Source organism: Simochromis diagramma, unplaced genomic scaffold (assembly GCF_900408965.1).
Source record: "Simochromis diagramma unplaced genomic scaffold, fSimDia1.1 OVJJ01000293.1, whole genome shotgun sequence".
Taxonomy (NCBI): Eukaryota; Metazoa; Chordata; class Actinopteri; order Cichliformes; family Cichlidae; genus Simochromis; species Simochromis diagramma.
Window position 1 is genome coordinate 14,056,202 of NW_024386801.1, and position 23,917 is coordinate 14,080,118.

At 40.0% G+C, this 23,917-nt stretch overlaps 1 protein-coding gene across 1 annotated transcript; it reads left to right on the forward strand.

The window, feature by feature from the left end:
- The first annotated feature begins 982 nt into the window (after positions 1 to 982).
- Positions 983 to 23,659, forward strand: LOC120729980 (zinc finger protein aebp2-like). The gene is made up of 9 exons (XM_040026032.1): positions 983 to 1,644; positions 2,330 to 2,540; positions 3,736 to 3,843; positions 3,970 to 4,156; positions 5,521 to 5,645; positions 12,765 to 12,832; positions 19,646 to 19,759; positions 21,065 to 21,094; positions 22,165 to 23,659. The coding sequence occupies exons 1-9, from the start codon at positions 1,088 to 1,090 to the stop codon at positions 22,169 to 22,171; spliced, it is 1,407 nt and encodes a 468-aa protein (XP_039881966.1). The 5' UTR covers positions 983 to 1,087; the 3' UTR covers positions 22,172 to 23,659.
- Positions 23,660 to 23,917: the final 258 nt, after the last annotated feature.

The following is a 23,917-nucleotide window of genomic DNA, read 5'->3' on the forward strand; positions in this document are numbered from 1 at the left end:
AATTCACTTATAGGATTTTTTGAATTGTTGAATCCCTCATGCAAAATTGCATGCCTCTGGTTCAAATAGTAATCAAAAACAATCAAATATAAGATATGATTTCATTTGATTTAACAAGCATGAATGACCGTTTAAATGAGGGGCTGTGGCTCCCTCTGGTGGTCATCTAGCTGTAGCAACATGGACCATATTTTTGCATTCACAACAGGTTTCTAACATTAATCATAGCATTCATAAATTATTAATAGGCCACTTTTGGGTGGCCATGTTGTAGAAATGCCCGTGCTTACCTTCCTGTTTGGCATTCTAGCAAAAAAAAAAAAAAATGAAAGCTCTTTGGTGCATGATGGAAATGTTGTAAATCAAAGCCGTTTACATGTGAATGCCTGGCTAATAAGAACTCAGTAAACAATGTACACGCAATTTGAGGCCAACAGATGCAAATATATATATATTTAATATATATTATATTAGGCTATCTCAAGGATTCAATGTGCAGTTAAACGTCTTCACACTGATAGAAGCGGGAGTCTCACTGGTGCAGCCCACTTAAGATCAAAGTGCATGTGCTGTATGTGCCCGATGATGTAAAAGGAGTTTGACATCCCTGGTCTAAAAGCTATTATCTACACCATGTCTAAAAAGATGTAACGTTATGCTGACAAACTGTTAAATCGATATATTTGAGGAAGACCTGGAAACCCCAAAGGTATTCTCATGAATCGGTTATAAAATCATTTCTAGCGCGATAACTAGCTATCCAACTATGAGTACATTTATTTATTTATTTATTTATTTATTTATTTATTTATTTATTTATTTATTCATTCATTCATTCATTTATTCATTAAACTTAATATTTCAAAGCTTCTTATAAGCTTTAATACTAATACTCCAGTTTTTATTAAAAAGGAAAACCATGTGCTTTCGGAAACACGAGGAAACTTTAAATACTACGTCATAGTTTCGCCACCTCGTGCCGTCTCCGTCCAATCAGGGAGCGGACTGAATTTAGCCAGCCCTCTTTCTGCAGAGAAGCTTTTGACGGTGGCATGAGTAAATTTTAATACCGAAAGTATTCCCGGCTATGTCCGCCGCCGAAATGGCTTCTGCGGCTTCAGAAGAAGCACCCGCGCTAAGCGACGAGAAAGACGTACCGACGGCGGCCACAAACAACGGCAATGGCGAGGAGAAGGAAAATGGCCCTACCGAACCGGAAACGGAACAGCCAGACGGTAGCCTAGAGCCGAAAATGGAAGCGGTGGAGGCGGAGGTTGGCGAGGAGAAGCCCGCTGCAGATTCAGACAAGGCCGCGAGCGAGGTGGTGTCAGACGATGGTGTTTCTTTGGGCGACAAGGAGGTGACAAACGCTCCCGGAGAGCCAGAGCCAGTAACGGAATCACAGCAGAGCCCGGGAGACGGTCACAGCGAACCTACCGGCGATAGCACGATAAAAGATGCTAAGGAGGAGACGGGGGAGGATAGCCGGAGTTCGGGGACAGACAGCGAGAAAAGCAAAACTGTCAGCGAAGATGGAGATAAAGCCAGCGCTGGTGGTGGGGAGATGGGTGACAAGAGGCGGGCGAGTGTGGAGATATCATCCTCGGATGGTGAACCCTTGAGCCGTATGGACTCAGAGGACAGGTTGGTCTGCGGAATAACTCTTGTAGTAGGTTCTGTTGTAGTACCCACCCACCCAAGTAGTGACTGAACGAGTGCAGGATGGCAATCCAGTCTTTGTTTTATAAAGTTGTCTGTTTTTAGTGTTAAAGTTTAAATCTCACATTTAAAGGTAAGCACAGAGGGCCTTTAACCCCCAGCAGCTGGATGGGAAAAACAACTTTTCAGTGGCCTTTCAGACCAGTGTGAAGTGTGGGGATGTATCTAATAAAAGGTTGTTAATGCTGAACTAATCAAATTGTAGCCACTTGAAATTTTAAACCTTATTTTAAACCTATGAATGTGAGAGTGAATGAATAGTGGTATTGTAAAGCGCTTTGGGTGCCTTGAAAAGCGCTATATAAATCCAATCCATTATTATTATTATTATTATTATTATTATTTGTTTTGCGAGAACACTGCTGACTGTGAGCCCTTTGATGGAAGCACAGCAAATTTGTAATACTATGCTAAGAAGCTATGTGTACCGCACTCATAAAGTTGATTTGTCATGAGTGTTTGTGGCATGCATGGAAAATCCCTTTCAGCCCGAAGGCTTTCAAGCATAGCAAGTATTTAATATCAGCACCTGTTCTTTTTGGCTGTGCAAAGCCATCTTTGTTTTATAACTGTGACACTGAATTCCTCCTTGCCCTCTCCTCTTGCTCAGTATCAGCAGTACCTTGATGGAGATGGAGAGCCTAGTATCCAGCGGGCGCTCCACCCCTGCCATGATGAATGGACAGGGTAGTGCCAGCCGCTCTGGAAACAAGTCGATGGCTTACCAGTGTTGCTGGGACCTCTGTCCAGAGTGCTTCAACTCTAGTCCTGATCTGGCAGAGCACATCAGGGGGATTCATGTGGATGGGCAGAGAGGAGGGGTCAGTAGACTGAAAAGTTTTGTAGCCTAGTACACTAGTGCCCCTTTTTGCTCTAGCTCAACACTGACTGTGAAGAGAGCCAAATCACAGTAGAGCAATTTTCTGTAATTGGATGACTTTAATTTAAATTTATAGTTGGCCATTTTCACTTCATCGCTTCAACACCCTGGCAAATCTAAAATAAAGGTCATCTGAATCCTTCTTTTGTTAAAGTGAACTGCATAATTCATTTTCTTACTAATTTCTAGTGACATCCAGTATGCCACTGCACACTCATAAAGCACCCTATGTGCCTATAATCTGATTAAAGTGAATGTTAAACTGCTTTTTCACCAAACACTGGATCCTTTTTTTGTAAGCAAAGTAAATTAAACTTTTGTTGTCACTTTTGTAACAAAATTACTTTTTTTCTATATCCCATAAATCAATTAATGTAACGTTCATGCAGTTTCACAAGTCATACTGACATCTTCCATCTGTTGGCGGAATTTGAGAAAAGGTTATTGAAAGTTTTATATTTTGTAATTCGTTTTTACTTTTATTTCATTTTGACTTTAGTTTAGTTTAGTGTCAGTTGCTTTCCAGAGTGGATTTTCTTGTTTTAGTTTAGCTTTTACTGTTTGAAAATCTTTAGTTTTTATTAGTTTATTAGTTTCGATGTTAGTTTTAGTCTTTGTAATTGTTTTTTATGTATGGAGGGCATATGTCAGAGGCAAGATTTAGGAAAATCAACAAAGGTGTTGCAATAGAAAAATCGAACTTATTTTAAAGCAGTTGACTCACACTGCAGACGTCAGGCAAGTTGTAATAACCTTTTTTATCAAACTAACAAATACTAATGATATTTTCTCTATGTTTTCATATTACTTTTAGGTCATTTTCCAAGTTCCCAGTCGTGTGTTTGTTTTAATTTGAAAGTGTAGTTTTAAACCCCAGCCTTAAAAGGCTGATGTTATTTTTTGTCTCGTTGAACTAAAATGTTTCTTACATCTAATTTTCGTTTAGTTTTAGTTAACTATAATAACGTTGGTCTTTAGATAACAGGGAAAGTTAGGTTTAGATCATTTCACACATGATCTTAAAAAGGCCTTTCTTCAGGAGTCTTTATCCTCTGTTCAATATTCTGTTATGAACTATTTTTTTCTCTCTGTAATCTCTTTTTATTTTGTCATGCTTGCCTGTCTGTGTTCCTCAGGTTTTTGTGTGTCTGTGGAAGGGTTGCAAGGTGTATAACACGCCATCCACCAGTCAGAGCTGGCTCCAGAGACACATGCTGACCCACAGTGGGGATAAGCCCTTCAAGGTAAAACCATAAATAAACTAAGACTTAATGTCCCGCTCTTCTCTTCATTGTCTCATTATCCTTCATAGTATGGGTAATATCCTGACAGGGCCATGTGTTTTTCTTGTTTCTGCTTCTCTGTTGCAGTGTGTAGTTGGTGGCTGCAATGCTAGTTTTGCTTCTCAAGGTGGACTGGCTCGTCACGTACCCAGTCACTTCAGTCAGCAGAACTCCTCGAGAATGTCTGGTCAGGCCAAACTCAAGGAGGACTCCCCTTCTAAGGCCGGACTCAACAAAAGGAAGAAGCTCAGGAACAAACGCAGGTGCTCCTTACGTACGTACCTTACAGGCGCACGCACCGATCTTATTCCAAAATGCTTCTCATTGTGCTTTTCTCTCCTTTCTGTGTTGAAAAGGATTACAACCTGAGCACATTTTTGAGGTCGCGCTGTGCTTGTTTTGCTTCTAAACTCCCACATGTCTTTGTTGGAAAAGTGAGAGCTGGACCACACACACAAACACCAACACAAACAGGAACTGCTGCCAGCTAGACAGACACACTTTCCACATGGCAAAGTGCTGCATTTCAGTAGGAAGTGTTTCATGTAAAAGTGTAGTTTCTCAATGCTTGGACAGGTACAGATCACTACTTCATTGCAGGTTTTGCCTTAAATGGCCTGTTTATGCATTATGCAGGTATTATTTTTAATTTCTACACCTCTGTTTGTCTTAATTCTCTAAACAAGAGGTAGTTTAACAACACATGTACAACATTTTCAGTTTTGTAACCTTGGATACAGATGTGATTTGTGCAGTAGTAAACCACCCATCCACCAAGAAATATTGAGTCTTTAAGAGTCTTTTGTCAGGAGTTTTGCATATTCCAGTCAATTTGTAAATTGTGTATACTTGCCATTATTACCAACTATTAATATATAAAACATACTTTTCTTAAATGGCAACTAGATTGCAATAATATGAATTAAGAAAATCCAAATCTGAACTGAGACATTTGACCTGTATTCTAATGCAGTCGAAGGTAATATTCTGCCGTTCACACTTTCTGCTGATAGTCACCTACGCATACGTTCGCTGGTCGTGAGTCATACGTGGCAGTGGTTTCTAAGCGTTTATGGTTTAGCTGAGGGAAAAAAAAATACAGTTACAAACTCCAAAGTTGTGTAATAGTTAATAATTGCCATATTTTCCTTGTTTGGTTGTCAAATCAAGTAAAGGTATGAAAATTTCCTTTCTCCTAAATGTATACTTCTGGTGATTTTTTTCATAATAATGTTTTTCCTTTCAAAGACTGCAGAGCGCTGTGTAAGTATTTTAGAAAACACGATGATGACAACTTCAGATGTTAAGAGGTCAGAGTTTTCTTTCTACTGAATTGTGTCACAGTTATTCAGAGAAACTAAAACAGTCATCTATTGTGTGAGTGCTGTAAAGTGTTCACACTGCATTTTCGCAGGAAATGCAAATTTTTCCAGTTTCATGCAGCTTTCAATTGAGAGCTGTCATTTGTTTAACTTGTATGGGAGCTGTTGTTACAAAAGATTAGTATTTTTCAGCTGTGAGATGATTGGGGGGCCCAAAATTGGACAAATGGTTTTATATAAACGTGTGTGTACATGTTTGGGACTTTGACTTTACTCCTGTTTTCTGCCTCCCCTCCCCCCACCCCCCACCCTCCAGCGAGACCCCATGACTTCTTTGATGCCCAGACCATGGATGCCATTCGGCACAGAGCCATCTGCCTCAACCTCGCCACCCACATTGAAAGTGTGGGCAATGGCCACAGTGTTGTCTTTCACAGTACGGTATGTGCTTGACTGAATGTCTTGTAGTTTTTCTAGTGTCTTTTTCCATTTTAATGGGTGTACACACAACGGGGGAGGGGGCGGTTCAGAGAGAGCAGGCTTTCTCCTTTTTTATGCTTTCCTCTTCTTCATGTCCAGCTTTAATTGGCCTCTTGCTGTGTTTGTTAAAGACTGGAAGAGTAGAGAGATTAAATCAAACACGCAGAAAGGGAAATACATGTAAAATATTAAGTTTGTTTTAAAGTTAGACCAGAAACAATTTTGGCTCCCTTTGGTCATATCTAAAACACTCTTTACTTATGTAAAATAAAAAAATTATTTACAGTTAAACTGAATTCCTCAAAATATCCTGATGTCTTAAAAATGTTAGTGCTAAGACTATTAACCAGAATTCATTCACCAGATTGAAACACACTTTTTGGGCACACTGCAGGCTGCATTATTTGGAAAATAAAGCCATTAAAAATGGTTTAAAAATCACTAACAGCACAAAAATGGTAATGGCAAACAAAGGCAATAAGAATAGCTTTTTTGATTTCAGATGCAAATTTGTATGTCTGACATTTGCTCATCAGCTATTTGTATGAGAATGAAAAAGCCTGGTGGCTGTCATGGTCATATGTGAGATGGTTTAGAGGTCCAGTTCACAGCCTTGAATTGGCAGAATTAAGGCCTTTGTCCATACGCCTGGCAGTCAAAGCAGAGACGGACTTCATTTTCAGACCTATCAGTATAACTCTCGGATGATACATTAAAAATAAAGTAAAAGTCACTCAGTTGTTGTGAAGGGAGAAACGACACATGGAGAACAAAGTAAATGTGCTTTTTCACGTTTTTTTAGCTGTGCGTTTGCACATAGTTTTGCTTTGGGGATTGACTTGCATTTGGCCGTTAGAGGTACTGCAGTTTTTGGCCTTTCAGAGTTCATTTTTTGTGTCTTGGAAGTTGCTACTTTAGATCAGTGTTGGTCAAGTTACTTGAAAAAAGTAATCAGTAACTAATTACTGATTACTTCCCCCAAAAAGTAATCCTGTTACTTTACTGATTACTTATTTTCAAAAGTATATATTACTTAGTTACTTTTTAAAAACACAATTTACAACCTGAAGAGGTGATAAAGCGATAGATCTTTCAGCCCAATTCTACTTTTTCTGCATAATCCATCATACAAAATGTAATCAAATGGAAAAATGTCTTTTTAAAATCTCGTTTTATTCGTTTTAATCTTTTAACTTTATGCATCAAGCAAAAATTTAATTATATGCAACATTCTCTGACTGGAAGAAATTTTCTGCACATTCCAGCACATAAAATAAATTTTTTTTTGTGTTTACACTCACTCTTTCAAATAGATGCCAGTAAAACACAGCAGAAAATAAATAAAGTAAAAGACTAGCGGTCCTGTTGCTCTATTTTCACCTGTAAAGCAGGACTGCAGTAGGCGGAGGTTTACCCTGGTGCAGGTGTGCCGCGGTCAGTTGAAGAATCCGCGAGTTTCTCTGTGAATTTCCCATTGCGTCATAGCGCACTCGGTGCTTGCTTGGAAGTTTAGGGTTTTTTTTTCGCTGTAAAAAGAAGTTTTCTTCCCACGCACAACGGACACTAATGTTTTTGTCACTTTTTATGGAATCAAACTCAAAGTAAGGTCAGTACTTCCACGCTTTAAACGCTGCACGCTCATACTCTCTCCCGCACTCGATATATTATCCACTGTTGATCTGCACACAGCTGTTGTCACGAACGTCGCACTCGCTTACATCATTGTCATGAGACATTCTCGCAAAAAAATCACGGTCTTAGTAACGCAGTAACGCAGCGTTCCTACGGGAAAGTAACGGTAATCTAATTACCGTTTTTGCAATAGTAATCCTTTACTTTACTCGTTACTTGAAAAAAGTAATGGGATTACAGTAACGTGTTACAAGTTATACACCCTTACTAATTGGTCTCTGGGTTCTCGCTACTTGTGTATGTTAAAAGTCTATTTCTTATATAATTGGAACAGGACTTGATTTCTCTTGGCTCAAAATAGGCCCTTTGTGAATGAGTGCAAATGTACAGCTGATCAATGTACAGTTAAGGTATTGAGTTGGTTACATAATTTTATAGAAATTTGAGCTTTTTGCTGCCATTTCTAATGATTTGATAAACCAAAAAATCTTTTACTCTATAATGCAGTAAATAAGAAAACAAGGTTGGAAAGCTTGTGTGTCAGAGCACCAAGATCAAATAAGATAAAGAATATTTTCAGGAAACACAGCTGAACTTTCCCAAAGTCATTTATCCGAAAGAACACATAAGAAACCAAAGATGGTTTAGACCTTCATCATCATAATGAGCAATAAAATTTGAAGCTGACTTTGTCTTCAGCGTCATCTAAATCTTTCGTCTTCCCTTCAGGGACACCAATAAAGCTGCTCGTTTGTAAATTTATGGCACTGTAATGTTACTTTTTGTACATCCCACATTTTTTTATATATATATATATATAAAATTAAAAAATATCTATATAAATAAGACAGGACATGAAAGAGCCATCAATTGAAATCCTCCAAGGATTGCAGATTTTTTTCCTCTTTGCACTTGAATTGAACCTGTAGCAACAGCCCAAGGCCTGATGTTGTTTTTCTCTAAATCGGGCTTCACAGGAAAGACAATTGGTGTGTTTTATGTGTGCAGCTTTCCCCATTTTGAGCCTTGTGCAGAATACATTATTAATGTGTGGTAAAGTGCCTTTTTCACCTTAAACTGGAGCCACATGTGAGCTCTCATAGGAAGAAAAAATCTTTTTTTCTGACAAAAATTCCTTAGATAAATGGATTTTCTGTTAAGAAAACTTAACTGTAGCTGCTATTCTAATGCATTTCCACCAGGGAGCACTCTGACTCCAGTTCAGATTGAGTGATGTGGTGTTCTTCAAAAAGATTGAGGGGGGGGGAGTAAGGATCATCTGCTGCCTAATCCTCTTTTGTTCACATGGTGTACATGAAACACACACAGTCCCACTCCTTTCTCGGCACAGTCTCTCTTTACATTTGTAAAGCAGCAGTTTTCCTGCCAGTGTCAGTAATTCTGTTTACACTTGTTATCTCCAGGCAGAAATCTATTCTATTTTACCGGCCTGTACCACTCTAGTTATCAAATATTTCCATTTGACATTTTCCCAAAAAGATATAACAATTCTTAAAAGCGTTGTTGTAGAGCATCACCACTGGCTGATCAGAAACGGGGAAACAAAACGTCTCCCCTTTAGCCTCAAAATAAAACCAGCCTTTATGAAAAGGGTTTTAACCACCATGAAAAACACACAGGAGTAAAAGGGTCGTTTAAAAACAGAGCCCGGTTTTGTTAAAATGTTTGTTTCGGTATTAAAAAGGGTATTTTGTACAACACATTTGCAGTTGTCTCAGTGATGACAACAATGATTCATCCAGTGTAATTTTTTGTGATGTTAGTACGGTAAATGAGCACACAATAAATCACAAATATGTAAGCGGTACAGTTCAAAGGAAAAACAAACAAATCTGGCCAGTTGGGTGCACATTAGTGTGTACACCCCTAAACTAATACTTTCTTGATGTACCTTTTGATTACTGACAGGGGTGTTTACACTTTTTGTATTCACTGTACCTCTTTAATGCTTGCATGTCAGCTATAGCAACACCCAGCCCTTCATTATCTGTTAGATTTTTTTTTGTTTCTTTTTCTGTTTTTTTTTAAGTAAATAATTGATGCATAAAGTGGGTGCAGCTGAGGAGTATTTTTACAGGACTCCTGTTCAGATCTTTTCTCCTTTGCATTGCCTCTATAAACCTCAACCGGTCAGCTGCAGCAGCCAAGAATTTAAAGACAGGGAGGGGAAAAATTGAAGATAAAGCTTGGGAAGAGGTTAAGAGAGGTAACTATTTGGACACGGAGTCAGAAGGAGGAAGAACCAGTCAAGGGAGGGAGAGTAACAAATGGAGAGAAACAGACTTGGAGAGTGAGGACAGGGAACAGGGGTTAAGTGAAGGTTAGGGTCATGGAATCGGAAGGAGATCTTGCCAGTTGGGCATAGATTTTCTTTCTCTGTAATCTCTGAAGGATTGTGGTGACGGGCTGCGATGCTGAGTTAGACCCCTGGCCCCAGTGGACCCTCCCAGGCCTGGGGAGATCGAGCAAAGCCGTGGGGGGTTCTGTGGAGCTTGGCCAATGGGTCTGCTGACCTGTTGGAGCAACTCAGTCATGTTTATGATGGGATATTTTTGTTATTGCACCAATCTGCGTCATCCACAGCTTGACCCCATGACACTAGACAGGCACCCAGTTTTAGCAGGCCTGTCCTCCCCCAGCTGGATTCCTGCAGTTTTCACTGCTTTGTTTTGGAGCCACATTAATATCTGCTGTTCACTCCCTAAGTCCTCCTGCTCTCTCTCCCTCCCATTCTTTTACTTCCCCCTCTCTTACCGTCCTCCCCTGGGTTTATAGAGGATTAAGATCTGTCCCTTAAAGCACAGACCATCATCATCAGACCACTCAGCTCACAAATCACTTCATGCTGCTTAAACACAAGCCCACTTCTTTACATACATGTTCATGGCCCTTTCAAGTGTAGGCTTGGCTTGTGATTATTAACCTGGTGCTACAAGGTGCCTGAGGGCATAAGTTAGCAGCTATGCATTTTTAAATAAAAAAGCAGTAAAGCAGCTGGTTAGTGCACTGAGTCTTACCCGCGGGGCTTAAGACACTCAAGTAGGGCTCACTCCAGCTAGCACAGGAGTTTGATTCTCGTATACAAGCCCTGCTGTTGTCTCTGAGAAACTGTTCCTCTCCATGTGAACTGACGAAGCTGGAGAGCTAGCAGATAAAGGAAGAGGGAGATAAGCAAGAACAAATGAGATACAGTGCTTATTTATGAGATGTGACTAATAGTCTGAAAGGAGTTTTTACATCTTCTGGGGACTAAGTTAGAAAGTTGGAAGAGGCACATCTGAGAGCATTTTAAGTAGAATCCAGTTAGCAAAGAGGTGCAAGTCTGTTTTGATTGTTTGTTTTTGCTTGAGTGAGATATAATATTGGTAGGGAAATGTACTGTATCACTTTCTCCTATAATATATAAACAGGTGCTCCAGACTTTTTCCTCTAATTTGAATTGTCAGAAACTGCTAACTACGTGGGGTCATTGGGGTGGCTGGAGCCTGTCCCAGCTGTCACATTCTGAACCGGTCAGCAGTCCAACAGAGACAAAACGCAGAGCGACAGATAACCACATGCTCTCACAGCCACACCTGCGGTTAATTTTAGATCGGGACTTAACCTTTCATGTAAGTTTTTGGGAGGAGGGACCCCCGCTGGTACAGGGAAGACTAGCAAACTCCAAAACCAGTGCTTTGTGAATAATAATGAATATTTGAAAGTGACTTAAACTGGCAGTTATCTCACAGCTGTTTGCAGCTGTGACATTTGCAGACTTCCTGATTTATATCACTGTATGTCACATTTCAGTGTATCACACTGTATCACTGTGATACCATTTAGAACTGCCTGTTATCACGGGCAGTGTATCGAGATACGATCAGATGGTAAGTAACTCTTTTAATTCCCCAAGCTATTAATCAATCACCCTGTTTTAGGTGCTTTGATATCCCTCCTTGTGTTTGTCAAGACTTGTGTGTCTGCACACTGTATTGCAGACAAAGGGAACATGGTTGATCTGCCAACTTGGCTGCTGTTTGCAAAGCGTCTAGCAGACAAATGTTAAGGCACAAGTCCAGAAACAACAAAATTAATCTCACCTAACCTAGCCTAAATAGTCCTTGTTTCATTTTTTTGTTTTGCGTATTTTAAAGTTAATCAGTTTATTACAGGTCATGTTTGTGTCCTCCTTGCTTTCCTCAAAACGTTTGCCAAACACCACAAAGGTGGAGGAAGATGAAAATACATAATTTGTCAGATTATCCATCAATTAGCTGTATCTGTTTATCATTGAGGTTAGTGGGATCTCAGATAAATAAAACAGATTGAAGCTACTTAAAACACAAAAATCCTGCATTTTGTGAAATGCAGGAGCCGTTGTAAGAGGAGGAGAGCGAGTCTTGCCTCTGTCTCTGTGTCTTGTCTCAGTGGAGCCTGCTCCTTCCTGTCCTCAAACCAGTTTCCATCAATGCCAGAGCTAGTCCCTGGAGTCACAAATATAATCTCAAAAATTCATGTGCGTAAGAGAAGTTCTTCACATGTGAGCTCATTCACAATCCTAAAAACAGACCCCCTCAAAAAAAGGCAATTGACGCAAGAGGTTATATCTGTGGCTATTTTTGCCTCTCCTGGTTATTTTTCTTGCTTTTCTTTTCCCTACTGACAATATTTGTGAATTCCACACCAGTTTTACTATAAACCAACACAGCATGAAAGATGAAATGCTATGCATGAAAAGGGCTAGATAGGGAGGAAGTCTTGTATAGTCTCAACTGTATTTTCAAAGAAGAAAAGCCTTGAAGTTTGTAGCTGCAGTGGCTGTGCAAAAGGTTTGTATTGAAACCAGAAACCAAAGCAAAAATGAACACAGGTTTGTGATGCAAACATTCCTCTGTAGGAGTTGGTCTCCGCTAAACGCATTCCTGCCTAACGTGTTGAAGCTTTCGGTTGTGACATAAACCGCAACAGGAGCAGTGACTTTGTGACGATGGTAATGTCTCATGTGCTTTATCTTCTGTGTGAATTAGTTTCTTGGTCTTGCAGTGTGTTGCGGGGCATAGATCACCCTGAAAATAGAAATCTCACTGAGCTCTCACATGCATTATTAAGACCGGCTGATGATTACACTAACAAGCAAAATGAGCACTGAATCACTTGGTAGGATGTTTGAAGCATGTAACCGTATTATTCATTAGAGAGATGAAGCCAGAAATAAGACACATCTTTGAAGCCTTTTCTCCACAGATGCGAGAGAATGCTGCAATACAGATTAAACCTGATACGTCTGTGCACATGTAAAGCAACAAAAGGGGCTTGAAATGTAAAGGTTAACAGCCATTTGGGTTAAATTATATGCCTGTGTAAATACTTTGTTCTGAATCTTCCTTGCTGAAGCCAGCTTAATGTTTTGTTTTGTTTTTTTTCCTCCCATGATTGTCTGTGTAGGTGCTAGCCAAAAGGAAAGAGGGGTCTGGCAAGGTCAAGGTTCTTCTGCATTGGACACCTGAGGACATGTGAGTAAAACTTTTCCTACATGTTATTATAGATCTGCATGAGCATTTGCCTTATATTAAATAATATACAGGGTGTAAGCTTTCGATTTCATAGTGCTTTAGTTCCTTAGCTGTTCACTGGCAATGATCGAAACACACACCGTTAGAAAGGAGGGATTTGTGAATTTCATGTGGTTGCCAGTATGTAGTATAACGACTGCAGTGTCTCCAGGGATGGGTTTGACTATCGTATGGATATATGCCACGAGTCTGGAGGGAGACACATTTTGTAAGCTTTATATTTAGATATGTATTTTAAAATTTACTGCAGGCTTCTATGTCCATTACTTTCAAAAATATATCCTTTTGAAATGGGATGCTTGTTTTTGATAGACTGTGTATAAGCCAAAAAATAAGTGCCAGCATGTTTTAAAGATGTTTTGCAGGCCTCCTCTGACTTCTAAATTGTGAGACTATTCATGCTTCAGGGGCGTCTGTATGAACCATCTTGGGTTTTGAACTGAAACTGAACCTGACACTTACAGTCTTTAAGTTGTTGTAGTAACCTTGTCGTGCAAATACTTCTGGGTCTGACTACGAGATGAACTTATTCACTAGTTTAACCCCACTGAGAAGGAGAAGACGTGCACTCTGACATTTGTTAATAATTAATGTGGAATGTTAAAAAGTAATATACTTTATTTCTATAGGACCTTGCAAAACTCAAGTTACAAGGTGCTTGGGGGTAATGGTCTGCACTGATATAGTCCCATTTATCCTTGTTTCTCATTCGCACACTTGCACACTAATGGTGGCAGCGCAGCCATGCAAGGTGTTCACCTACCACCTGATTTGGTGTCTTGTCCAAGGGCAGGTTTGCAGCACCTCAGCCATGGCCACACAATAATAATAATTTATACTAATATTCGTAAGCCATAATATGTAAATGTAACCAGTGTACAACAAGGCAGCTCAACACCTCTTGTACAAACCTCCACATCTGTAACAATCCAAAGACTGAACCACTTGTACAAAATTTACCTCTTTGAGCTGTAGCAGTTTGTACGAGTATGTGTCATCCAGCTGCACATGCAGCGATCTGGGCTTCCTTCATGTCGGGGCTTGTTATAAATCTTCCTTACTTGGCTGAATGAATGGATAAACTTGTACTAAGCCCACTGAGACTTGGACCGTTCTGCACAGTCATCACCCGTTTAAATGCCTTTTGCCAGCTTAGCCTTCCTGGGCTCAGTCCACTGGAGGTGAACATTGGAAGCAAAAAGAGAGAGCTTCACAGAACTCTGTGATTATCAGTAGGGCTTTTGCTCACGGGTAGATCCAACCAAACTCCCAACTCTCCCACACTCCTATTAAAGGTTTTGACTGAAAGGCATCTGAAAATGATCAGAGAGCCGACTGAGAAAGAGAACAAGGATGACGAGAGATAAGCGGGAAAGAACTAGAAACAGAGAAGGAAGGGGAGCGAGAACAAGGTCAGTGGTGGCAAAGAAATAGTTTGAAAACAAAGGGACCTGGCAAAGACTGGAGTGCTGGCACGAGTTTGCAAATTCAGCTGTCTGCTAAAAGCTTCCAGTGAACAGACTGTAGCAAAATCTTTATTCTCTGAGGTTTCTGCAGTCCATCCTCCTCTTCTTTCCTTTTCCCATCTCCGATCCACCTCTACAGCCTTCTGCTTTCCATGCATGTGGGAGTTTAATCTAATGTGGGGAGAAATAATAAGGGAGTGGGGAAAGGAAGAGAGAGATGAAGTTTGGTGATTAGGAAACATTTCTCAAATTAATTCCAAACAGAGAGACAAAGATTGAGATTGATGCTGAGACCCCAAAGACAGATGCAGGCAGAATAGATGAGGAAAAGAATAGGAGGGACAGAGATAGGAGGAAAGTGAGAAATAGGAGTGGGAGCAAAATGGCTGTGGGAGTGAGAAATGTGAGGAAGAGGCAGAATGAAATCAGAGGGAATGAATGATAGGGAGGGGATTTAACAGAAAGATGGAAGGCAAGAATGAGACGCCTTGGTTCATGCAGAAGAAGGCAGTGGTAGTACTGAGTCATACATTTGCCTTGGGCCAGAGGAGTGCTTGGGTCATTAATATGGATAATTATCCCATTACGGAGGGGGGTTACAGTAATGTCTTAAGCCGTGTGGTTGTGAGGGTGGCTTGAGTACCTCTAAACAGATGAAAGTTGACCAGGGGACTGAACTAAGTTTGCTTGTACGACATTTGCTAGGCTGTCTTTTCTATTAAGTTCTTGTTGGATAAAGTTCTTTAGTCTGTCAGGCTTTCTTCTTACAGGGGCACATTTTTTAGTTTACATTGATTTTCGGGGCACATTTACCGGTTTGTAAAACAATAAATCTATGATTTCAGACAAGAAGCTTTTCATCCATAGCCAAGAACCTGTGCCAGGTCTCGTTAACTAGCAAGAGAAGTAAGAAAAGAACACTTGATCTCATTCGGCCTCGTTCACTAATACATGCATAGAAATGTTCTTACCCTGCACAAGAAATGAAAGCTCATGAAAAACTACCCTTGGATTTATTAGACTTTCACACTGACCACTGTAGTCTTACCGCCACACATATGTTTGTGAGTTCAGAATAATTTTAAATCAGTCTGGCCTTATTTCTCTTTTTAAGAAAGCATATTTACCTTGAGGAGAAGTGGAGAAAGTGGTGAGGATGTTGTAAGAACGAAGTATGCTTTCTCCCAGCTACAAACTGGAAGAGAAGACAAGTTGGAAGTCAGAAAAGGCGCAAAGTGTTTCCATGGGAGTGACAATGAGGTTAAAACAAAGTGAACTGACGGAGGTGCCTGATATCTTTTCCACTGACAGGCTCATTGTGGGTCTCGGGGGGAGTTTTGACACTAAGGTAATATGAAATACAGACTAATAGACCAAAAGAAACCTGGTAGAGAGAAAAGAGCAGCAGATCAGCCCGAAATGAGAAACACTCAACAATGAGTGAAAAACATGTTATCACATCTGTGGGATAGTGCAAGGAATTAGACTGTAAGTGATGACATCACTTATAGGATGAAAATCATATGTAGAATACGTTTAAAAAAGTCACAGCACACACTGCCTAGTTTGTGAGGAACTGTAAATGATGATAAAGCAGACAAAGTGTCGAAAGTCACTCCATCATCATTTGTCCTACACACATCTGAGGCGGCTCTAAATGTGTAATTTGGTATAATACCCTAAGGATAAGGAAGAATGTAAGCATATAGGCTGCAATGTGCATGTGTGCGCATATGTTTCTCAGCCACTGAGTCAATGATTAGCTGTGTGAATGTGGGAAGTCATGTTTATTAATGCTCAAGCTAACCATTCACTGTGTGACTGACACTCATTAACTCCATTTGGATTAATGAGTAACTGATTAACATGAGCCATTATGAACTGAGATTTACCAGCAGTTCACTGAGGAGGAAAAGGGGGATGGGAGGGCTGGGAGAGAGAGCGAGAGAACCATAATTGGAGTCTAATCTTTGATGGATGGGTGAGTGGATTCCCCTGCACGCTGTTGATTGCTTTTGAATAACTAACACTAGAATACACAGTCACTGACAATGAACACCTCCAGCCACCGAATCTTTCCTGCACATAGTTATGAAAAAACTAGACTGAGCTTATATTTCCCAACATGGATTTATCTCTTAAATGTTTATGTTTTTTTTCCCCAAATTATAATTTTTTTTTTATTGCTTTGTTTACTTTTAGGCAGCTGCCATACAAGCTAGTGGAGATCTAACAAAGCAACAGTTTCCAAAAGAAGCACCTTTAATATTTATTCTAGTCACTTAAGCAGAAACAGTTTTATAAAAAGGAAGAAAAAAAAAGGGGGGGGGGGTATTCACTGTGTAGAAAAGAAAAAAAAGTGTAAAATTAGATTTTCTTTTTTTTCCCCTGCTCTGTTTTCAGTAGCCCCGGGGAACTTTGTCACAAGTTTGCAAGAGTAAGCATGCAGAATTGTCTCTAAATGTACTAAAGATCAATGTAGCTTTGATCTATGATGTCTGACTACATTTTGAAAGCGCACCGGGGGGATTGTCTGGTGGGTCTCTGACCAGTTACTTCTGCACCATAAATTTTGACACGAGGCAAAAGAATAAATGCATAAACCTGCATCACTGCTATTTCTAAGTTTGCTTGTGAAACTCAAGAAGAGCTGCTAATTTGATCTGATAGGAAGAAAAAGACCGTGTCAAGAACATCCACTTCCTTCCACGCATTCTGTCTGTTGTAGACATGTATGTAAGCCCCCCCTCTCCTCTTAAAAAAAAAAAAAAAAAAAAAAAAGAGAATAAATTTATTTTTATTTTAGGAAAAATTAGTGTGAATGTCCATTTGATGTAACCTATGCTCTATTTACTATGAATGGGTTTTTCCTGGCTGAGAGTAGAGTAGGTGTGACTTGACTCCTTGGAAGTAAACATAATAGAGTGAAGGAGGAGGTTTTTCTTTGAGCATTTATCATGTTGATTACATTTTTTTTTTTTTTTTTAATTGTTAAACTGATTTTGGTTAGCACTGTTGCTATTTTTACCAACTAGGTCTTGAGTTTGAATCTGTGGTGTAAACCTGACTAAGCAAGGAGTAACGTGATCTCTGGGAAGACAAAACGCATCTAAAATCTCAGAATTTCAGAAGTTTAAATTCGTTTTTAAGAATATATAAAAGTATATTGTATTTTAAATAGAGCCATTCCTAAAGTATTGTGGTGTAAAATCGTAATAGGAAGTTCGGGTGCCGATGGGGTGTAGCCTCTCTTTAGGCTGCAGTGAGTTTTATAGTCAATGAACCGGCTTTCTGAGCCTCCTGTCCTTTGTAGTTTATCAGGACACTTCATATAAAGCCATTTAATATTTTACCAATCTGATTATACTCTTTAGTGGTTTATGATAAACCTTTTGCTTCTGTCACCACTGGGAGCTTCAAGGCCTGGAGCCAGCCATCAATTCAGGGTTGAAGACCAGCTTCACTCTGGCAGGCGTTCCCCAGTAGCTTTCTCAACAGAGGGCCTCCCGCACAATATACATTTCTGGCTCATAAAGACGCGAGGCAAATAACCTTCCCAATTCTCCTCTGGAAAATAAAACAAATCCATTTGTCTTTATTTGGTTTATGTGACTGAATGGGGTTTTTCGATCTTTTAGGGCTTTGAAAATGTGCACGTGTGTTTGTGAATGATATGAGCACTTTGGGAGTGTTTGTGTGTGTGTATTTTCGACACATGCAACATGCTGCCCCCACTCCCCCCAGTGCAGCCTTCTTATGCATTTCCCAGACACAAGGATATAATAAGTCATCAGTACCACAGCGCACTTGCTGTGAGATGTTTACATGTGTAAGTACGAGCACACACACACGGGTGTTTACTGCATTTTTAACACTCCGCAGGTCCACCTCTGTCATTTGAGGTTTGCTTTGGAGAACGACACTAACTCAAGAGTAATCCAAACGGTAAAGCTGCTTTGAAGGGGGCTGTTTCTTGTCGTGTCTCTGCCTCTTCTCAGCTTCCTCTTTCTTCTCTCCCCACCATTAAAGGGGATAGAGGGACTTTGTGCACTGCAGAATCAAAAAGGAAAACAACTTAGCATCACACTTCTTTACTTTTTTCAAACTTAAAAACCAACAACAACCAAACAGACAGCATATGCCCTTATCTAACAATGATTGGAACAGCATTTGCATGAGCAAGCTATGTTTTTGCATGATTTGGGGTATTTTGTAGTCCTTTGCAACCACACACTTGAGCAAAAGCATATATATACATTATGCAGCTAGCAGCACCTTCCAGGCACTTAAACATACCATAAAAGGGTTTTTGCAACCACTGAAGTGAATCATTTTACTTTAATGTGTGCCATCCCCGCCTCCACTGCCACTTCACTTTGCTTTCCCTCCTTCCATAGTTTCCTGTCCTTCATTTGTCAGTTTTGCATTATATTTTCTCTCTTTAATTCTTCACCTCTACCTTCAACTCTGCAACATCTGAAGCGATACCTGCACACCATAATGCTGAATGGGCTGACTAGGCATGTGAATGACTGATTTGGCTTGGTGACTGCATGCTTGCCTAGCAGCCGCCTGCTGTGTGTGTGTGTGTGTGTGTGTGTGTGTGTGTGTGTGTGTGTGTGTGTGTGTGTGTGTGTGTGTGTGTGTGTGTGTGTGTGCGTGCGCGCGTGTCTCTGGGGGCTCCTGTGATGACGCACATAGTGACGGGGGAACGCTGGGGGTGGAGACGGGGAGGTGGGGGCTGTAGGAAGGAGGGGAAGCGCAGCAGACTTGCTAAGCTCTTTGTTTCTTTCTTTTGCACCTCAACTTGCCACGCCATTACTCGGCACACTCCCATACTGTGGGTGCAGTAAGGTGCTACTGCTCAGTTAAGCATTTAATATAACACACTCTCTAATTGAATTTTAAGGGGGAATATAATCAGTCTGTTCTCGTTGTACTTCTAAGCCAGTTTTTCCATTTTGTAGTAAAATTTGCAAAAGAAATCACTGACACATACGATCTGATCATGTAAATGAGAGGAAGGTACACTTTTTCCACCCTTTGTGTGTGCTAGTCTGGTCACTTGTGCATGTATGTCTGTTTCTGTGATTTGGTTACTTATAGAAACATACCTAGTCTTCAGAGATAGGTGTTAACGTGTTCATTTGACTCACTGAGGCTACATCTTTCCCACCCTGCTCCGTTCGACCCTACTCCCACTCCGTCCTCGGTATCCTCATCTTCGTCTTGTAACCTTGAAACCTGACCACATGTCCTCTTTCTGCATGTGTGTGCTGTCTCGCAGACTGCCCGACGTGTGGGTGAATGAAACAGAGCGATCTCAGCTGAAGACTAAAGTGGTGCACTTATCCCAGTTGCCACAGGACACAGCCATGCTATTAGATCCCAACATCTATCGGTGAGTGTGTGACAATGCCAGTGGCCTTTTTGTTTGCATGCATGCATGTCTGAATGCACAATGGCACAGTGCTGCAGATCGGTGTTTTACTGCAGTCAAATACATGGGTAAATATTACCTAATTAAAATGACGCTTGTGTGTTTAAGGTTTTTGCCTGCACAGCTATGTGTATGTGAGAATTTCTGCAAGTAGGTCTGTCAGGTTGTTTGTGTCCATGTGCTTTACCATTCTTCCAGCAGGTGGCACCAACTCATGATTTTAGCAGATTGGATTCAACAACCTGGTACAGAGAAAACACGTTTTGTGTTCCTTGTAAGGCGAAAAACATTATCTGTTGTGCAGGCCGGTCAGAGAGGTCAGCTTTTGGTTAAAGTACAGATGCATTTTTCTGTTACTTGCATATATGCAGATTGCATTTTACTGAGCAACTGATAAATTCATAAAATGAATAATAAGTTGTTAGTGTTGCTCTCCACATGACTCAGTTTTTTTAAAATTTATTTTTATTTTTAATAAAAATGGAACTTGTCACAATACAGTTTTAATACAGGAAAAAGTAATTTCCTGCTGTTGTGCAAATGCAACTCAGTGGACCACGTTTTCTGTCTTCAAGTGCACCACACACCACTAAACATTAGCTATGATATTATTTGAATCCTGCACAGCTCTTCTAGACTTGCACTCGTCACTGACATGAGAAAACAAGGGTAACTTTATGGCACCCCATAAAAGTCTGAAAATGAATCCTGAAAGAGGAACAATGTGCCTAAAATAACAAAGTAGTCATCTTACCAGAGATATATGGCACACAAGTGTGCTAATCAGCACACAGGCTGGCTGATTTTAATTAGAGGTGAAGGCTCAGTAACTGCAGAGGCTGCTGCTGGACTCTGGTTTCATAGTTGAATATAACCGTCAGCACCTAGCCAATTTATGTCAAGGTTGTCCTCGTGCATGAAATCCCAAAACAAATGTGGTAGCTGCTGCTTATGGCAGCAGATATTATGTGTTTGGACTCCTGTTCATGTATATGAGATGGAATAAAAGACCGTCATAGTGGCAGTGCTTCCGTGATTTCCGCCTGAAATCAGCTCAAGCACACGAATAGCAAAAAAAAAAAGATTCTCTTGAAAAAGTGTCTTGATGCATGCTAAATCATCCAGGTAAGGATACCCCAAAAAGTTGATTGTGTTCATCTGGATGTAGTGTTTTCTATCTACAACGTTTCTCCCACTAAAAACGCTGCGTGCAGATGAACAGACTCTACTCTGTGGGATGTCCTAAAAATGTTTCTTTCTTTTCAGAGCACTTCCTCAAAAGCGTCTGAAGCGCAGGTAAGCTGAACATGTTCAACATCGAGGTATTTGTGAAGTATAAATAAAATCATTTTAAAAAATGGATTTTAGACACTCTCTACTATATACAAAGGCATGTATGTTGGTTCAAAGCCAACTAGTAGTCATGTTAATCAATTACAGCAGGTACACAAGTAATTTGAATAGGCTATTAATGTGAACCTGAGCTACAAACGAACGGTACAGGACTTAAAGGAGCAACTGGATAACAATATATTTTATGTAGTTTACTTACTACAGCATCATTAATACACACACACACACACACACACACACACACACACACACACACACACACACACACACACACACACACAGTTTATACGAATTATTTTAGTGAAGTATTTAAAGTGGGAGCTTTGTGGAAATTTGCAGCAGCAACAATGTTTTCAGTGACGTGCAAAAAGTCTCAAGACACGCTTAAAACATAGATGTGTGAATCATTAAAGTCACATCAGACTCTTGTGTGAAGATGAGTGCATGGTTTTTGAAGTTCACCGTGGTGTTGGTGCGTGTATGCAGATAAGACAGAACTGCTGCCTCATTCTTGCTCGCCACCTCGGCTGTTACATTTCAACTGCATATGCAGTTGAAATTTTTTTTTTTTCTTCCCGCTGTGACGTAGATCAAATGATGCACTGACGATAATGTTCGTGCGTCTGCAGTGTTGCTACCCGTGGCTGTGACTTCCCTGTAGTGAAATATCATTACAGAGGATTACTTATCGCCCACAGCTCGGCAGTTCCTGTGTAGCATGAAGCCAGTTAACTGAGAAACAGGCCATTTTGAAGCCACAGCCTTTGGCAATTGTTAGCCTCATTCAAACATTAGCTCTTATTTGGACTTTGTTTATTATTCCATTAATTGACCGCAGTAGTGAAGTACATCCAAAAAAGAAAAAAAAATGCACTAAAAGCTCTTAATGTAAAGAAGTCAGCTCAGTGTCTGAACACCGAGGATGGATCCAGTTTTTTCTTACTGAAATCTCTTTGCTGGCAGATTAAAAACTCGAGTCTCCATCTCTGTTTCTCTCCTGTCTTTGTGCTCAGCCTGTAAGGAGTCATCTTTGGACTTGATACTTAAGTTGAAGTTCCTGTATGGGACGCTCTTCATCCGTCTCTGCTGAATGGGGGGAGTGACATGGCGATAAAAGGAAACAGGCTTTTCTGCAGTTCTCCTTTTCCCTCTCCAGCTTTGTATATAAAATGATTGTTGTAGCCAAGTGTGATGTCAAATGGGACTGAAAATTTTTAAAACCTTTGTGTTTAACAGAAAATGAAATGAAATGAATGTTGTTGTTTTTTTTAAACAAGCACCAAACATATTAACTCCAAGTAGTGTAAAAAACGGCAACAAAAAACCTGTTTTTGTGCAAGCTTGTCAGATAACACAGCATCATTTTATAGCTGTTTTGTGTAAAATATTTATCCAGATTTGTAACTTATTTTTATACCTTGAAAATACTGGTGTACTGTGGATTTCTGTGAAGGTTTTGAATAGAACCGTATTTACTGTGATAATATATGTAAGCTGTCACCTGTAGGGATACTTGGAGATTTTCTAGTTGTAATTACGTTGTATGTGACGTAAGTCTTAACAAATTATCCTATTTATAGTTACTGAATGCAGTACTGTTAACTATGTGTGCGACGGTGAAGAGTGAGGCTGTGCCGGTCGTCAGACAGTTCAAATGGTGTCTGGAGCAATAGGGACACTACAGTGTAGCTCTTAATCTCACCCAATCTGTAGACAGCGTGCCAGAAAATAAAAGGCAGGCATGTAAAATGTTTAAATTGCAGCAACTAACGCGGCCTCCTCTTCCACAAGTAACACGAACTGTATGTATCATAGTTGTTAAATGTTCATTGATTAACATTACCGCTATTTAAGCACTCAAGAAATATTGGTAAGTGTTTTCTACGTAATGTTTGAAATTAACTATTGTGTTTGTAATAAAATTGGGGAAATGATGTTAATGAATTGAACTTGTATCTGTAATGATCCAAATGGCTACATTGGCAATGGCGCAATCCACTGTTGCGTGGCTGTAGTGGAGTGTAAGTTCTTTAAGGGTGTGCTGGAGGGATTGGCTTTACTTGGCATCCATTAGCAGAACAGCTTTGGGAGCATGCTGTGGAGAAGCTAATGACTGGGCTGGCAGAGCAGGGCCACTGCCAGCCTCAAATGTTGGTGAACATGCCTGCAGAGAAAACAGAGTTCAGGGAGAGGTCTGCTACAGTGTGGCTGTCCTGCTCGTCAATATTTCATGCACTGGTCACACATACAAAATTCTTTTGGACTCCAGTGCCTGAAACAGTGTGGCTGAAGGTTTGCTTTTGTGAGCGTTTCTAATATCTGCAATGGTCTGTTGAAGCTTATAGAAATGTTTATGGCAAATTGATAATAATGTAATGTTCTAATAATGTAGGCAACTCGGTGTCAGCACGAAATCTTCATAGTCCCACTGCTGGACCAGTTTACATTTTTGGTACTAATATGTGAACCTTTTGATACGGAAATAAATAAATGTTTCTGTTTTGTTTCTTTGTGGGTCCTTGGATCAAATTTTTTTAATTTTGTTCACTCAAATATTCTGGTCATTTTTAGCTATTCGAGTGTTTAGAAAAACAGTTTCTTCTGTGTGTTCTTAGAGTCAGTATTTTTGTGGTTTTGCCTCTGTGCAGATCAAACAATATGTCACTGAAGTTATTTCTTTTGCCTTTAATTTGTATGATTTTTATACACAGTCCCCCTTTTTCAGAGATTTGAATGTAACTGGACAGTTTACCTAATGGGCAGCTT